The sequence below is a fragment of the Pan paniscus genome, chromosome 11, assembly GCF_029289425.2.
Source record: "Pan paniscus chromosome 11, NHGRI_mPanPan1-v2.0_pri, whole genome shotgun sequence".
NCBI classification, from domain to species: domain Eukaryota; kingdom Metazoa; phylum Chordata; class Mammalia; order Primates; family Hominidae; genus Pan; species Pan paniscus.
Window position 1 is genome coordinate 119813596 of NC_073260.2, and position 17688 is coordinate 119831283.

The window sequence follows — 17688 nt, forward strand, 5'->3', positions numbered from 1 at the left end:
TCGGTGTTTTGTGGGCCTGTTAATATGACCACGACACTCAGCTTTTCATCCCTGCAATGACAGGATGATTCCTCAGCTATTTTTGTTTGTTTGAACATTTTTTTTTCTAAACCAAATTTCCCCAGGATTTTCTTTCTGGTTTCTTTTGGAGCTGAAACCTCCTATGTTCCCAGCTTTGGAGATTAGAAGTACTTTATCCACACCTTCAGATTTTCCAGTATTGCATAAGTTGTACTTGTCCAGACTTGCTCATTCTTCAGTTAGTTCTGTTCAAGTTTTCTCATCCTTTCATTTATGTTGTTTACTTCATCCCTTCCTCTGCTTTCCATGGGTTATTTTGATGTCCTTTTCCCAATTACATGAATTCAATGTTTAATTCATTTATTTTCATTCTTTTCATTCTTTCTTGCTTAGTAATGAGTATGTATGAGCCCTGCTGGGCACAGTGGGGTGGCTCAAGCCTGTAATCCCAGCACTTGGAGAGGTCAAGGCGGGCAGATCATTTGAGGTCAGGAGTTTGAGATCAGCCTGGCCAACATGATGAAACCCCATCTCTACGAAAAATATAAAAATCAGCTGGGCGTGGTGGCGGGTGCCTGTAATTCCAGCTACTCGGGAAGCTGAGGTATAAGAATCACTTGAACCTGGGAAGTAGAGGTTGCAGTGAGCTGAGATCGCATCACAGCACTCCAGCCTGGGCAACAAAACAAGACCCCGTCTCAAACAAACAAAACGAGGCCGGGCGCGGTGGCTCACATCTGTAATCCCAGCACTTTGGAAGGCCAAGGCGGGTGGATCACCTGAGGTCGGGAGTTTCAGACCAGTCTAACCAACAGGAAGAAACCCTGTCTGTACTAAAAATATAAAATTAGCCGGGTGCGGTAGCGTGTGCCTGTAATCTCAGCTACTCGGGAGGCTGAGGCAGGAGAATCACTTGAACCCGGGAGGCAGAGGTTGCCGTGAGCCGATTGCACTCCAGCCTGGGCAACAAGAGCAAAACTCTATCTCAAAGAAAAAAAAATGTACAAGGTATGTATTTTCTTTCTTTCTTTTCCACACCAGAAAGTATAAAGGCTAATGCCTTTTCTAAGTACCAGGCTGTCTACCTATTGAAATCCCCCATCCATTCACTCAGCTAAGATTCACTGACTGTCTCACCCTGAAGTCATTTCTATTTTCTTTGGAATCAGTTCTGGACCTCTGAGGAGAATGGTAACTGTGTTTTATTTTCAGAGAGGCTTCTTTCTGCCTTAGCATAGTGTCCCAGGACAAAGCAATGATAATAAATGGACAACCATTATTGAACATTGACCCTGTAGCTGGCATTGCACTAAGTACTACATTATTTTAACTCCTCCATTCTACTCCTCTATGCCCATTTTACAGGCAAAATGATACTCACTCGAATGTTTTTGTCCTCTGTTTCCATTCTTGAAACATGCCAAACCTCCAGTTTTAGGGCCTTTCCCTAAAACTGGACATAGGAAGGGCCCATGTCTCTCTCTTCCGTATTCTAATTAAGCGCTCGGCACACATGCCATCTCTTCACAGCCTTTCCGACCGCCTGTCTACAACAGCCTGCCTCCACGGTTTCACACACTCCTTTACGTTATTTATAACAGAGTCTCACTCAATGAAAGCTGGATTTCCTCTCCTGTAAAATGAGGTAGGCCCTCTCGGCTCAACGTCACTCCCTGTGATTCTACACAGAGAGGGAGTGGGAAGAGGGCGCTCGGCAGCAGAGGAGGAGGAGGAGGAGGGAAGGGCGAAGGCGGGAGTGGGTGCAGAAGCGGGGGGTCTGGCGGTCCAGGGGGGTAGAGGGGAGGGGCGGATTCGAGTGGGCGCCAGGTGGAGCGGGGACAAGGGTTGTCAGGGGAGCACGAAAGGGGTCGCGGTGTGTCCGGCAAGGACTGGGTAGGGCAGCGCCTGCTATGGACTAGGGGCGAGGGCTACGAAAGGGTTGTTGGAGGGGTGGATGCGGGTGGATTCCGAAACCAAGCGGCTCCGAGGGGCGACTAGAGGTGGGGAGGGGGCGCGCGGGAGTTGCCAAGGTCCGACAGAGGGGAGCGCGGTCTATCCGGCTGGGAATGGGCCGGACAGGGCGCGGGGTTCCGGGGTCGCGGAGAGGCGCGGAGGTAGATCTGAGCTGAGTGGAGGGCGCGTGGGGGTGGGTGCAGAGGGGCGCGGAAGGGATCCGGGCCCAGCCGGCCGGTGGAGAGGGGCCGCGGAGAGGCGCAGGTGGGAGCTGGGCGGCCGAGCGAGCGCAGAGGCGGCGCGGCTTGCGCGGCTGGGCGGGAACAGGCGCTTGGTCGGGGGCGGGGGCTGCGCCGGGGTCGCCGAGAGGCGGACGCCACAGCGGGGTCCCGCGCAGTCTGGGCGGCCCCAGTGGCTGTCGGCTCACTTCCGGGAACGCCGGGGAACCGCAGTAGCCGCCTGCTAGTGGCGCTGCCAGCCGGCCGGCGCAGGCTGCCGAGCGGGTGAGCGCGCAGGCCCGGCCAAAGCCCTGGTGCCCGCGCCGTGCGGGCCTCGGTCTGCGGCCATGGGGGCGTCCGCGCGGCTGCTGCGAGCGGTGATCATGGGGGCCCCGGGCTCGGGCAAGGGCACCGTGTCGTCGCGCATCACTACACACTTCGAGCTGAAGCACCTCTCCAGCGGGGACCTGCTCCGGGGCAACATGCTGCGGGGCACAGGTGGGAGCTGTGGGCCCAGGGCCGGCCGTGCGCTGTCACCCGGGTCGGACTTTGCGGGCGAGGGGCCGAAGCTGGGCACGCGGGTCCCTGGCTGCGGGCGCGGCGTTTCCCTCCCGCCGCCCGGGACAGAGACCTCGGGCTGCTGAGCGACTGCGCCCCCAAACCTCCGGCCTCCGTGGGCCGCTTCGGGCGGGTTATGGGGTGGCGGTGGGGGAAGGGACTGGAAAGTTAGGTCAAGCTCGAAGTTCAGAGATGAAAGGAAACCACCGGGCTTTGTTTCAGAGGCCCAAGTCTTCCCAGTGGCAGCCACTCTTGGGGGTCCGTCGAGCTGAGCTGCAGCTTATTCAACGTGCTGGTGCATTTGGAAGACTGTCATTAGCCCTGCTAGAGTTTGCTCGTTCTGTTTTCTTTTCTTTTCTTTTCTTTTTTCTTTCTTTTCTTTTCTTTTCTTTTCTTTTCTTTTCTTTTCTTTTCTTTTCTTTTCTTTTTTCTTTCTTTCTTTCTTTCTTTCTTTCTTTCTTTCTTTCTTTCTTTCTTTCTTTCTTTCTTCTTTTTCTTTCTTTTTTGGTGTGGTTAAGCTCTATGAGATCTTGTAGTTCTGACCTTTCCCCCATATTCCCAAGGCCAAGTAGTATTTACCCTTGTTGCAGTCATAAAATTATCTCATTTTGATATCCTTAGATTTCGTAGACACGAAGGCTATTCTTGTGCATGGTTATATAAAATATTTTGTTTCTCATGCCAAATAAATTCTTACAGCTCGGCACGAAAGGCAGTTAAGAATCTACACTATACAATGGGTGGATTTGTGGTGTGTAAATTCCTTCTTAAGAGGGTTGTTTTTGAAAAGCTAGTAGCAGGAGTTTTTTTCTCAAAAAATGTTGACCTTACTTTTCAAAATAGAACCCGTTTTGAAACTCATTTTGAAACCCATTTACATAGAAATAATGCTTACACAAGGCCTTTTACTTTTGTTTTCCTTTTTTTTTTTTTTTTTGTGAGGATAGCAAACAGGATAGACGTGCATAGCATAAAAAACAGCGCCCTCTTTCGTTCCCTACCTCAGTCCCATTCTTCGGAGGGGAGCAGAGTTTCCTTCTAGAAAGGTTTACTTTTTAAGCGCAGATACGTGTACCTTTTTTCTTTTTTTCTTTTTGGTTTGTTTGTTTTTTGAGACGGAGTCTTGCTCTGTCTGCCTCCTGGGTTCAAGCAATTCTCCTGTCTCAGCCTCCCTAGGAGCTGGGACTACAGGCGCATGCCACCACGCCGGGCTAATTTTTTGTATTTTTAGTAGCGATGGGGTTTCACTGTGTTAGCCAGGCTGGTCTCCATCTCCTGACCTCGTGATCCACCCGGCTCGGATTCCAAAGTGCTGGGATTACAGGTGTGAGCCACCGCGCCCGGCCAACGTGTATCTTTTCTTGTATGTAATATGTGAGCACACTATGTGTATATACTCTGCACTAGTGTGGTTTCACTTTGTGTCTGGGATATATTTCACATGAAAACGGACAAATCCATTTCATTCTGTTTTTGTAGTATGTATTTTCTGAATCTAGTATGATTTATTTAACCAGTTCACACTTGTAATCCCAGCACTTTGTGAGGTCAAGGCGGGTGGATCACTTGACCTTAGCAGTTCTAGACCAGCCTGGGCTACTTGGTGAAACTCCGTCTCTATCAAAAATTCAAAAACAATTAGCGGGGCGCAGTGGCAGGCACCTGTGATCCTAGCTACTCGGGAGGCTGAGGAGAGAGAATCGCTTGAACCTGGGAGGCGGAGGTTGCTGTGAGTCGAGATTGCAACGCTGCACTCCAGCCTGAGCAAGACCCCATCTCGAAAAAAAAGAAAGAACAAAGGTTGTTTGACTTGCTTGCTAAATGTTGTTAATGCGACATATTGAAGTAGTTAGGTAACATTAAACAGTCCCAGATACTGCTACTGGTTGGTGTCAGGTTAACCAAAGTCTAGCAGAGGAGGCCTGGCGCAATGGCTCATGCTTGTAATCCCAGCACTTTGGGGGCTGAGTCGGGCAGTTCACTTGAGGTCAGGAATTCAAGACCAGCCTAGGCAACATGAGGAAACTCCCGTCTCTACCAAAAATACAAAAAATTAGCTGGGCATGGTGGCTTGCGCCTGTGGTCCCAGCTTCTCTGGAGGCTGAGGTGGGAGTATCACTTGAGCCCGGGATGCAGAGGTTGTCATGAGCCGAGATTGTGCTACTACACTCCAAGCTGGGTGACAGACAGAGTGATACCCTGTCTCAAAAAAAAAAAAAAAAAAAAAAAAAAAAAAAGTAAAGCATATTTATTATAAAAGAAGGAAACTATATCTATTTCATGCAAATGTAAAAAAGGTAAATTAAGATCCCTCATAATTCTGCCTTGCCACACAGAGATGATTATAATTAACTCTTGGGTGCATTTTATTTTATTCTTTTTTTTTCTTTTTCTTTTTTATTTCTGTTGCATTTGTATTTGCAAAATGGTTGTATTCTAAAAACAAATTGTCATATTGTAAATGATAGGTTACTTTTTTATTCTCATTTATAGTGAGCATGTTCACACATCATTAAGCGTCTTAAAAGTGATGTTTAAGCTGGGCGGGGTGGCTCACGCCTGTAATCCTAGCACTTTGGGAGGCTGAGGTGGGTGAATCACCAGAGGTCAGGAGTTCAAGACCAGCCTGGCCAACATGGCAAAACCCTGTCTCTACTACAAATACAAAAATTAGCCAGGCATGGTGGTGGGCGCTTGTAATCCTAACTACTTGGGAGGCTGAGGCAGGAGAATCACTTGAAACTGGGAGGCGCAGGTTGCAGTGAGCCGAGATGGCGCCATTGCATTCCAGCCTAGGTGAAAAGAGCGGAACTCTGTCTCAAAAAAAAAGATGTTTAATTTTATCAAAGTTGTATAGTTATTAAACATTTTTATTGGACGCGTATGTTGTTAACTATTGTTTGTTGTAATAAATACTGTTATGACTATCCCTGCACATAAACATTTGGCAAATCTTTGCTTATTTCTTTCAAATAAATTCCTAGTATGGAATTTCTACAAATATGGTACTATCAAATAATACAACAGAAGGATTGTGCCAATTTAGTTTCCAGTCATTGTTTCATGAGGGTGCTATATTTTATAACCCATGGCTGTATTTTATAGCTAAGGTTTAAAATCATCCCAGGAGATATGATAAGGACACTGGAAACTTTAGGCAACTCATTGACAGTAGCAAAGCTGGAATAACTGTAGGTCATCACTGAAACTTGGAGTCAGGGAACTTGAATCTGCCCTTAAGACATTTAGTCCAGTCCTCTCTTTTATTGTATTTTATTTTTTTGAGACAGAGTCCCACTCTGTCGCCCAGGCTGGAGTGCAATGGCACGATCTCGGCTTACTGCGACCTCCAACTCCTGGGTTCAAGCGATTCTGCTGCTTCAGCTTCCCAACTCAGGTAGCTGGAACTACAGGCTTGCACCACCGTGGCTAGCTAATTTATTTTCAGTAGAGATGGTTTTGCCGTATTGGCAGGCTGGTCTTGAACTCCTGACCTCAGGTGATCCAACCGCCTCGGCCTCTCAGAGTTAGACCTCTCTTTTAGAGATGAGGAGACTGAGTTCAGGAGAACTTGCTTGATAGTAAACAGTATTTATTGGGGGATTAGGGTGAAAACGTAGATTTCTCCGCGTTAAATACTCTTTTCTCTATGCAGTATTTCCCACATTGAGATTCATGAGATAGACATGAATTAGACGATGAGATTCATGAGATAGACATTTTAGATAGACAAAAACTTTTCATTTATTTCAAAGCAGAATTGAAACAGACATAAATCTAGCACATCAAAGCTGTATTTCATGAAAATTATAGCTATTAATTTTTAAAGCTAAGTCACTTTAAAGAAAACTGTATAGTAAAGAACTATATAGTAAAGAAAAACTATATAGTAAAGAACTACATAGTAAAGAAAAACTATATAGTAAAGAACTACATAGTAAAGAAAAACTATATAGTAAAGAACTATATAGTAAAGAAAAACTATATAGTGAATAATAGTTCAACTATGGTAGAAATCGTGAGGTTGAAGTGTGATTGCTTAGTCTGAGAAACTGCACTGTAGCATAGTGCTTCTCAGAGACATAACCCTGGCTAGGTGTGGTGGCTTATGCCTGTAATCTCAACACTTTGGGAGGCCAAGGCTGGAGGGTCATTTGAGCCCAGGAGATTGAGACTAGCCTGGGCAACATGGTGAGGACCCGTCTCTACAAAAGATAAAAACATTAGCTGGATGTGGTGGCACGTGCCTGAAGTCTCAGCTCTCTGAGAGGCTGAGGCGAGAGGATTGCTTGAACCCAGGAGTTCGAGGCTGCAGTGGGCTGTGATAGCACCACAGTACTCACAGTGACAGAGTGAGACCCTGTCTCAAAAAAAAAGGAGACATAACCCTAGACTAGACGGCCAAACCTTATGAATCTCATTTATTCTCATCTATATGATGGGGGAGATGAATGTAGTAATCTTCAAGACTTCTGCCAGTCCCTGGATTCTATATTTCTTCAAAACATTATTATGTACACCTGTGGCACATAAGCATGCATAATTAGAATGATACTGATGGCAAAGCGGAGTGTTTTTTTTTTTTTTTGGAATGGTAAAACATTTAATTTGTAATGGGCAATTCCAAAAATATAAAAGGATATTTCATGAAAAGATTCTTCCAAGATATTTTATGCTTATACAATCAAATGTTTACCTATGCTTCTCTTTGTGTATGTGTTTTTTAAAACACAGATTATAGCATGCTGTATATACTGTTTTATACCTTTAACAATACTGCTTTGCATATGGAGTGCCCCATTTCATTTTTTTCTAATGGCTTTATTGAGATATAATTAACGTACCATATAATGTATCCATTTAAAGTATAAAACTCAGTGGACTTTAATATATTCATAGAGTTGTGCAGACATCACCAAAATCAACTTTTTTTTTTTTCTTTGAGATGGAGTCTCGCTCTGTTGCCTAGGCTGGAGTGCAGTGGCACGATCTCGGCTCACTGTAACCTCCGCCTCCCACGTTCAAGTGCTTCTCCTGCCTCAGCCTCCTGAGTAGCTGGGATTACAGCTGTGAGCCACCATGCCCAGCTAATTTTTGTATTTTTAGTAGAGATGGGGTTTCACCATGTTAGCCGGGCTGGTCTCGAACTTCCTACCTCAAGCGATCCACCCACCTCGGCTTCTCAAAGTTCTGGGATTACAGGCGTGAGCTACTGCACCTGGCCTTCATCAATTTTAAATTAATATATTTTTTCTTTTAAAAATTTTTTTCTTTTTAAAATATTTTTTTGGCCAGGCATGGAGGCTCACACCTGTAATCTCAGCACTTTGGGAGGCCGAGGAAGGTGGATCATTTGAGGTCAGGGGTTTGAGATCAGCCTGGTCAACATGGTGAGACCCCGTCTCTACTAACAATACAAAATAAAATTCGTTGGGTATGGTGGCGGGCACCTGTTGGGAAGCTGAGGCAGGAGAATGGCTTAAGCCCAGGAGGTGGAGGTTGCATTGAGCCAAGATCATGCCACTGCACTCCAGCCTGGGCAACACAGCGAGACTCCGTTTCCAAAAAAAAATATATATATATATACACACACATATATATATTTATATATGTGTGTATATATATATTTATATATGTATATATGTATTTATATATGTGTATATATATATTTATATATGTATATATATATATGGGGTCTCACCATGTTGGTCCAGGCTTGTCATGAACTCCTAGCCTCAAGTAATCCTTCCCTCCTTAGTCTCTCAAGGTGTTGGGATTACAGGCATGAGCCACAGTGCCCAACCTTTTAAAAAATTAATATTTTTTCTTTAATAATCAATTTTAGAACATACCCATCACCCCATAAAAGAAACTTCATACCTATTAGCAGTCACTTCTGTTCCTACCCCACACCCCTCCACCTGAGCCTCTGGCAACACCAACTCACCTCCTGTCTCTTTTGAGTTTTCTATACTGGACATTTCATACAAATGCAATCATACAATATGTGGTCTTTTCTGACTGGCTTCTTTCATTTAGCCTAGTGTTTTCAAGGCTCATCCACACTATAGCATGTTTACTACTTCATTCTTTTTTATCGCTGAATACAATTCCATTTTATGGATGGGCCATGTTTTATTTATCCATTCATAAGTTGGTGAACATTTGGGTTGTTTTCTCTTTTTCTGTTATCTTATGGGTGTACCATAGTTTGTTTAAATAACTTAAAGAACAATTTTTAAAAGGTAAGCCTGGTCATGAATACTGTCTCAAAGAATGTAGGCTTTTGCTAGATTGGTATTTTTTAACAAAATAAGTTAGGCCTTTTAAAATTCCATGGCTAGAATCTAGTAGAATCCAGGGAGCTTGTCTCTCCATCTATCCATCTCTTCATCCATCTGTCCATCTAACCATTCATTCAGGCAACTATCCGTGGATCCTTTAAGCATCAGATATGTGCTAGGTAGTGGAGACACAGAAAGCAACTGATTTCACTAGGTGCTCACAGAGTGTGGGCATGGGGGCAGGAGGGCAGATGGACATGTGTATTAGTCAGCTCAGGCTGTCGTAACACAATACCACACACTAGGGGGGCTTAAACCACATAATTTATTTTCTTATAGTTCTGGAGGCTAGAAGTACAAGACCAAGGCACTGGCAGAGTTGGTTTCTGGTGAGGCCCTTCTTCCTCGCCTGTCTAGTTGCCTTCTCACTTTGTTCTCACATGGCCTTTCCTCTGTAAGCAGGCAACCCTGATGTCTCCTTCTCCTCTTATAAAGACACCAGGCTTATTGGATTAGTGCCCTCCCATTATGACCTCATTTAATCTTAGTTACCTCCTTTAAAGCCCTATTTCCAAATATAGTCACCCTGGGGGTTAGGTTCCAACATACAGATTTAGGGGAGACATAATTCCGTCTATAACAACTTGTAAACACAGTCATTGGAGTGATGTGTGTCTCAATAGAGACAAGTCTGTGACATTTGGAAGTCCAGAGGGGGAACTTCCAGTTCCCTAGGAGGTTGAGGGACACTTGACCATGAAGGGCCTTTTAGGATGTGTGTTGAAAAATCAATAAGAGCTTACCATGCGGCTTGAGTAAAGGCTAGGAGGATCCATGTATGTAGAGCTCCTTGCTGGGGGTGTTGTTTCAGGGTGAAGTGCCAATGGGGAGGATGAGGGAGGAGGAGAAATAAGATGAGGCTGGACCCAGGTGGGCATTTATGTAATTGTCAAAATCAGAATTTGTCCGAAGCAGAGTGAATGGGAAGGGGAGTATAGACCTGGAACAGGAACTCTTTCTGGATGCTTCACTGAAGAGGAGAGAGATTGAGTGATGGTGAGAGGGAGGAACAATGGTCAAGGGAGGTTTTCATTTTTAATATAATTCTTGTGCAATATTCCATGCATCAGAGTATTATAAGGTCTGTGTATGGTTAGAAGAAGAATAAAATGAACATGATTTACCCATCACCAGAGAGAAACAAGGACTTTGGGGGCCCTCCAGTTCCCCTTCCATGCACATCTCCTTCCTGCTTCCCAGAGGTAACCACTTTGTTGACTCAAGTGTTTATTATTTGAGAAAGGTTTTTTTTTAAAGCCCTTGATTGGGTGTAAAGCTATGATTTAACTAATTTCCTGACATTCTCCTAGTTTTATTTTGTTCTGACACATTTTTAAAGTTAAGTTTTATGTCATTTATAATGATGCTAAAAGCATTTTGGCAGGAGCTAGATTAATTCTCTGTAGCCTTTTCTCTTGGCACATGTGAAAGAGAACTGCTGGTTGGCGGGTGGCTCACCCCTGTAATCCCAGCACTTTGGGAGGCTAAGGCAGGAGGATCAGTAGAGTCCAGGAGTTTGAGACTAGCCTGGGCAACATAGTGAGACCCCTATCTCTACAAAAAATAAAAAAAAAATTAGCCAGGCATGATGGTGCTTGCCTATAGTCCTAACTACTTGGGAAGCTAAGCTGGGAGGATCGCTTGAGCCCAGGGGTTTGAGACTGCAGTGAGTTATAATCATGCCACTGCATTGGCTCTTTGGAAAAAAAAAAAAAGAGAAAGAGAACTGTTATTTACAGTTTGGTCTGGTCCCTCTTTTGTGCTTCATAACTGCTCAAACAGTAAGTTTGAATAAGCTCATTCAGATATGAGGTGTGGTTGATTTGGGTAACATGAAACTTTAAAGGGAGATACAGAATTTAAAATGGCTTTTTATGTAATATAAACATTTATTTCTCATACTAATGTCTCCATGTTTTAGGATTTCTAGTTATTATCCTTAAAAGTTGGTTTTGAGTTTCCCTATTTTTCTCTAACCTTCTTTTCCTACTTTTGTGTATAACTTTGTAGAAAATTAGCTTATCATAAATAATTTACTTTTAAACTGCCTTTTGTGTTTTGTGGAAGTGCCCAAATTTGTTAATTTTTGAATCAAAAAAGGAAATACAGTTGGCCTTGAACAACTTTGGGTTTAGGGCTGCCGATTCCTAGTGTAGTCAAAAATCCACATGTAACTTTTGACATCCCCAAAACTTAAACAGCCTACTGTTGACCAGGAGCCTTACCAATAGCATACACAATTGATTCACACGTATTTTATATGATATATGTATTGTATACTGTATTCTTATAATAAACCAAGTGAGAGAAAAAAATGTTATTAAGAAATTATCAGCCATGTGCAGTGGCTCATGCCTGTGATCTCAGTACTTTGGGAAGCCAAGATGGGAGGATCACTTAAGCCCAGGAGTTCAAGACCAGCTTGGGCAAAGCAAGACTCCCTCTCTACAAAAAAGTAAAAAAAAATTAGCCAGGCATTGTGGTGTGTGTCTGTTTTCCCAGCTACCTGGGAGGTTGAGGTGGGAGGATCACTTGGACCCAGCACGTCGAGGCTGCAGTGAGCTGTGATCATACCACTGCAGTCCAGCATGGATGTCAGAGTGAGACCATGTCTCTAAAAAAGAAAATCATAAGAAAAGAAAATATATTTACTGTTTGTTAAATGGAAGTGGATCGTCATAAAGATCTTCATCCCCATTGTCTTCATGTCAAGTAGACTGAGGAGGAGGAGGAGGGGTCAGTTTTGTTGCCTCAGAGTGGCAGAGGCAGAGGTGGACCCATGCAGTTCAAACCCATGTTGTTCAAGGGTCCACTCTAGAATTTTTATGAGGAGTCTGTTAAGATGTAATATTAAATGTAGGTAATCAAATGGATAAAAGTTTACCGTATCTCCAGAGAACATGCTGGTTAAGAGTCTTTGCATATAATTTTGGGAGGGGGTAAATATATTTGAAATGTAATATGTTAACTGCTTAGACTCAGATTAGGGAGTTAAGTCTTTTTTTTTTTTTTAAGTAAGCTTCAATTGAAGCATTATAGGCTCCAGGTTTTAATAAATATTGTGGATAAATGCTTATTGATATAGAAAGTTCATGATATAGACACCATTAAATACTGTGCAGCCATAAAAATGAGCAAGATTACGTTCTTTGCAGGGACATGGATGGAGCTGGAGGCCTTTATCCTTAGCAAACTAACGCAGGAAAAGAAAACCAAATACCTCATGTTCTCACTTATAAGTGGGAGCTAAATGATGAGAACACATGGACGCATAGAGGGAACAATTCACACTAGGGCCTTTCAGAGGATGGAGGTGGGGAGGAGGGAGAGGATCAGGAAAAATAACTAATGCATACTAGCTTAATACCTGGGTGATGAAATAATCTGTACAACAAACCCCCATGACACAAGTTCACCCATGTAACAAACCTGCACATATATCCCTGAAATTATAATAGAAATTATAAAACAACAACAAGAACAATAAAATAAAAACACTTTACATTTGAGAAAGAATGACAATATCAGTAGGTAAAACCAACATCAACAGTTACAAGACCATCCTTCCAGCCAAGTAAGGCAGTCAAAAGATGTGTAGATCTGGTAGCAGAAACTGGGTCCATAATTATCAAAGTGGAAGTTCACAGAGCAATTATAATTGAGAAGATAAAAACTCATGTAACTTCCATTCAGTATTGCAATTTAAAAATTGATTTTTTTCACAATAACTATATACAAGATAATATATTTAACACATAAAAGAGAAAAATAACAATTCTTTCTCATCACACAAAAATCTATTTAGAATGTTTAAGATATCAATCTAATCTCAATGTCTTTCTTGTTCTAATTAAATCATACAAACATAAAAAAGTTCATGATAAATGAAAAACAGATTATTAGACTACACATAGGATTATCTATCTCTATATAAACAAAACTCAAAATACCTGGTTTTCGTTTTGTTTTTCCTGAGACAAGGTCTTGCTGTGTCACCAAGGCTGGAGTGCAGTAGTGCGGTCATGGCTCACTGCAGCCTTGACCACCTGGGCTCAAGCAATCCTCCCACCTCAGTTTCCTGAATAGCTGGGACCACAGGCAATGAAAGTTTTTATATTATCATTAATAATAATTATCTCTGAGTAGTGATCAGACTATGACTGGTTTTTTAATTTTTTTTTCTTACTGGGAATTTTTCATCTGTTCTATTTTTTAAAGAACAAAATCTGTATTGAGATTTAATTCACATGCTATACAATTAGCCCTTGTAAAGTGTATGATTCAGTGGTTTTTAGCCTATCCAAAGTTGTGCAACCATCACCTCAATCAATTTTAGAACATTTTTATCACTCCAAAAAGAAACGCTGTTCTCATTAGCAGTCATTACCCACTTCTCCCCAACCCTCCCAGCCTTTGGCAACTACTAATCTTCTTTCCATCTCTTTAGATTTGCCTATTCTAAACATTTTATGCAAATGGAATCATACGATATATAGTCTTTTGTGTCTGGCTTCTTTCACTGAGCATGTTTGAAGGTTCATCTATGCTGTAACATGTATCAGTACTTCATTTCTTTTTTTGCTGAATAATATTCCACTGTCTTGATATACCACATTTTATTTACCTGTTCATCAGTTGATGGACATTTGACTTGTTTCTACTTCTTGGTTATTTTAAATAATGCCACTATGAACATTCATTTACAAGTTTTTGTGTAGACATATTTCTTTTCTTTTTTTTTTTTAAGAGACACAGTCTCTTCTCTGTCACCAAGGCTGGAGTGCAGTGGTGCAATCATAACTCAACAGCAGCAGCCTTGAACTCCTGCACCCAAGTGATCCTCCCACCTGAGCCTCCCAAGTAGCTGGGACTACAGGCATGCACCACCATGCCCGTATTTTTTTTATTTAGATGTAGGGTCTTGCTGTGTTGCCCAGGCTGGTCAGGAACTCTTAGGCTTGAGCAGTCTTCCTGTGTTGGCTCCCAAAACATTGGGATTACAGGCATGAGCCACCACAGCTGGCCATATGTTTTTATTTCTCATGGGCATATAGCGAGGGGAGGAATTGCTATCTCTTATGGTAACTGTCTTTCCCCACTCCCTGCAAGACAGGGTCTTGCTCTGTCACTCAGGCTGGAGTACAGTGGCGCGATCATGGCTCACTGTAGCGTTGAGCTCCTGGGCCTCAGCCTCCTGAATAGCTGGAACTAGAAACACATACCAAGCACCCAGCAAATTTAAAAAATTTTATTTAAGCTGGGTGCAGTGGCTCATGCCTGTAATCACAGCACTTTGGGAGGCAAAGGTGGGTAGATCACCCAAAGTCAGGAGTTCAGCACCAGCCTGACCAACATGGTGAAACCCTGTCCCTACTAAAAATACAGAATTAGCTGGGTGTGGTGGCGCATGCCTGTAATCCCAGCTACTCAGGAGGTGGAGGCAGGAGAATCGCTTGAACCCAGGAGGCAGAGGTTGCAGTGAGCCAAGATTGCGCCATTGCACTCCAGCCTGGGCAACAAGAGCAAAATTCCGTCTCAAAAAAAAAAATATATATATATATGTGTGTGTGTGTGTGTGTGTATATATGTAGGTATATATATGTATGTGTATATATATGTATGTATATATGTATGTATATATTTATATGTATGTATATATATAAGTATGTGTGTATATATGTATGTATGTGTGTATATATATACATATATATATATATATATATATATATATATATATATATATATATTTGTAGAGACATGGTCTTGCTGTGTTGCCCAGGCTGGTCTTGAACTCCTGGCCTCAAGTGAAACTCCTTCCTTGGCCTCCCAAAGTGCTGGGATTGCAGGTGTGAGTCACCACACAGGGCTTGGTAACTGTGTTCAACCTTTAAAAAAACCACCACACTATTTTACAAATTGGCTACACCATTTTATAATGCTACCAGCAATATATGAGGGTTACAGTTTCTCCACATTCTTACCAACACTTGTTTTTATTTATTTTTTTGTTTGAGACACAGTTTCACTCTGTCGCCCAGGCTGGAGTGTAGTGGCAGCTATTCAGCTCACTGCAACCTCCGCCTCCCAGGTTCAAGCAATTCTCCTGCCTCAGCCTCCCGGGTAGCTGGGACTACAGGCGTGCACCACCACACCCAGCTAATTTTTGTATTACTAGTAGAGACAGGGTTTCACCATTTTGGTCAGGCTGGTCTCGAACTCCTGACCTCAAGTGATGTGCCTGCCTCAGCCTCCCAAAGTGCTGGGATTACAGGCATGAGCCATTGTGCCTGGCCTAACACTTGTTTTTAAAGGCATGTGTTGTTTTATTGTGCTTCACAGGTACTGTATCTTTTTTTACAAATCTAAGTTTTGTGGCAACTCTGTGTCAAGCAAGGCTATTGGCCCCATTTTCCCAACAAGTACGCACTTCCCATTTCTATTTTACATTTTTAGTAACTTTTGCAATATTTTAAATATTTTCATTATTATTATATCTGTTAAAGTGATCTGTGATCAGTGATCTTTGATGTTACTATTATAATTGTTTTGGGGTGCCATGAACTATACCCATATAAGATGGCAAACTTAATTGATAAATGTTATGTGTGTTCTGACTGTTCCACTAACCAGCCATTCCCTTGTCTCTCTCTCCTCGAGCTTCCCTATTCCCTGAGACACAACAATATTGAAATTAGGCCAATTAATAACCTTACAGTGGCCTCAAAGTGTTCAAGTTAAAGGAAGAGAGTGGCACATCTCTCACTTTAAATCAAAAGCTAGAAATGATTAAGCTTAGTGAGGAAGGCATGTTGAAAACCAAGACAGGCTGAAACTAGGCTTCTTGCACCAGTTAGCCAAGTTGTAAGTGCAAAGGAAGACCTTGAAGGAAATTAAAAGTGCTGCTCCAGTAAACACTGGAGCACAAGAAAGCAAAACAACCTTGTTGTTGATATGGAGAAAGCTTGAGTGTTCTAGAAAGAAGATCAAACCAGCCACATCATCCATTAAGCCAAAGCCCAATCCAGAGCAAGGCCCTAATTCTCTTCATTTCAGTGAAGGCTGAGAGATGTGTTGAAGCTGCAGAATAAAAATTTGAAGCTAGCAGAGGTTGATTCATGAGGTTTAAGGAAAGAAGCCATCTCCGTAACATGAAAGTGCGAGTGCTGATGTAGAAGCTGCAGCAAGGTATCCAGAAAATCTAGCTAAGATCATTGATGAAGGTGTCTACACTAACAGATTTTCAGTGTAAACAAAACAGCCTTCTATTGGAAAAAGATGCCATCTAGGACTTCCATTGCTGGAGAAGAGAAGTCAATGCTTGACTTCAAAGCTTCAAAGGACAGGCTGACTCTCTTGCTAGGGACTAATGCAGCTGGTGACTTTAAGTTGAAGCCAATGCTCATTTACCATTCCAAAAATCCGAGGGTCTTGAGAATTATCTAAATCTACCCTGCCTGTGCTCTGTAAATGGAATGACAAAGCCTGGATGACAGCACATTGGTTTATAGCATGGTTTACTGACTATTTGAAGCCCACTGTTGAGAACTATTGTTGAGAGAAAAAGATTCGTTTGGAAGTATTACTGCTCATTGACAATGCACCTGGTCACCCAAAAGCTCTGCTGGAGATGTACAAGGAAATTCATGTTGTTTTCATGCCTGCTGACACAACATCCATTCTGTAGCCCACGCGTCAAGGAGTAATTTCAACTCTCAAGTTTTATTATTTAAAAAACACATTTGATAAGGTTCAGCTGCTATATAGATGGTGATTCCTCTGATGGATTTGGGCAAAGTAAATAGAAAAACTTAGGGAAAGGATGCGGCATTCTAGATGCCAGGAAGAACACTCATGATTCAGGAAGAAGGTCAAAGTGTCAACATTAACAGGAGTTTGGAAGAAGTTGATTCCAACCCTCATGGATGACTTTAAGGGGTTCAAGCCTTCAGTGTAGGAAGTAACTACACATATGGTGGAAATAGCAAGAGAACTAGAATTAGAAGTGCAGCCTGAAGATGTAACTGGATTGCTGCAATCTCATAAAACTTGAATGGATGAGGAGTTGCTTTTACTGAATGAGCAAAGAATGTGGTTTCTTGAGGTAGAATCTAGTCCTGGTGAAGATGCTGTGAGCATTATTCAAATGGCAACAAGGGATTTAGAATATGACTTAAACTTAGTTGAAAAAGGAGCAGCGGGTCTGAGAGGATAGACTACAGTTTTGAAAGAAGTTCTACTGTGGATAAAATACTATCACACAACACTGCATGCTACAGAGAAGTTTTTGGTGAAAAGAAGAGTCAGTTGATGAGGCAGACTTTATCGTTGTCTTATTTTATGCAATTGCACAGCCACCTCATCGTTTAGCAACCTCCATCCTGATCAGTCAGCAGCCATCAGCCATGGAGGCAAGACCCTCCATCAGCAAAAAGATTAAGACTCTCTGAAGGCTAAGATGATCATTAACATTTTTTAGCAATAAAACTATTTTAAATTAAGGTAGGTACATTGTTATTTTAGACATAATGCTATTGCACTTAATAGACTACAATGTAATGTAAATATATAACTTTTATATGCATTGAGAAACCAAA

The 17688-nt window shown here is 42.4% G+C and overlaps 1 protein-coding gene across 7 annotated transcripts in view; it reads left to right on the plus strand.

The window, feature by feature from the left end:
* The first annotated feature begins 1645 nt into the window (after positions 1-1645).
* Positions 1646-17688, plus strand: part of AK3 (adenylate kinase 3) — a 67562-nt gene continuing 51519 nt past the window's right edge. For 3 of the 7 annotated variants that reach the window (XR_010109172.1, XR_010109173.1, XM_034967092.3), the window contains exon 1: positions 2300-2690. Coding sequence is in view for 3 of the 7 variants with exons in the window: in XM_034967092.3 (XP_034822983.1) it covers positions 2540-2690 (151 nt within the window). In the remaining 4 variants the exon portion in view is untranslated. Of the gene's footprint in view, positions 1667-2299; positions 2691-9218; positions 10297-14930; positions 17594-17688 lie in introns of those variants that run through there. The other 4 variants (XM_057298773.2, XM_034967093.3, XM_063594500.1 and 1 more) reach the window with 4 other exon arrangements.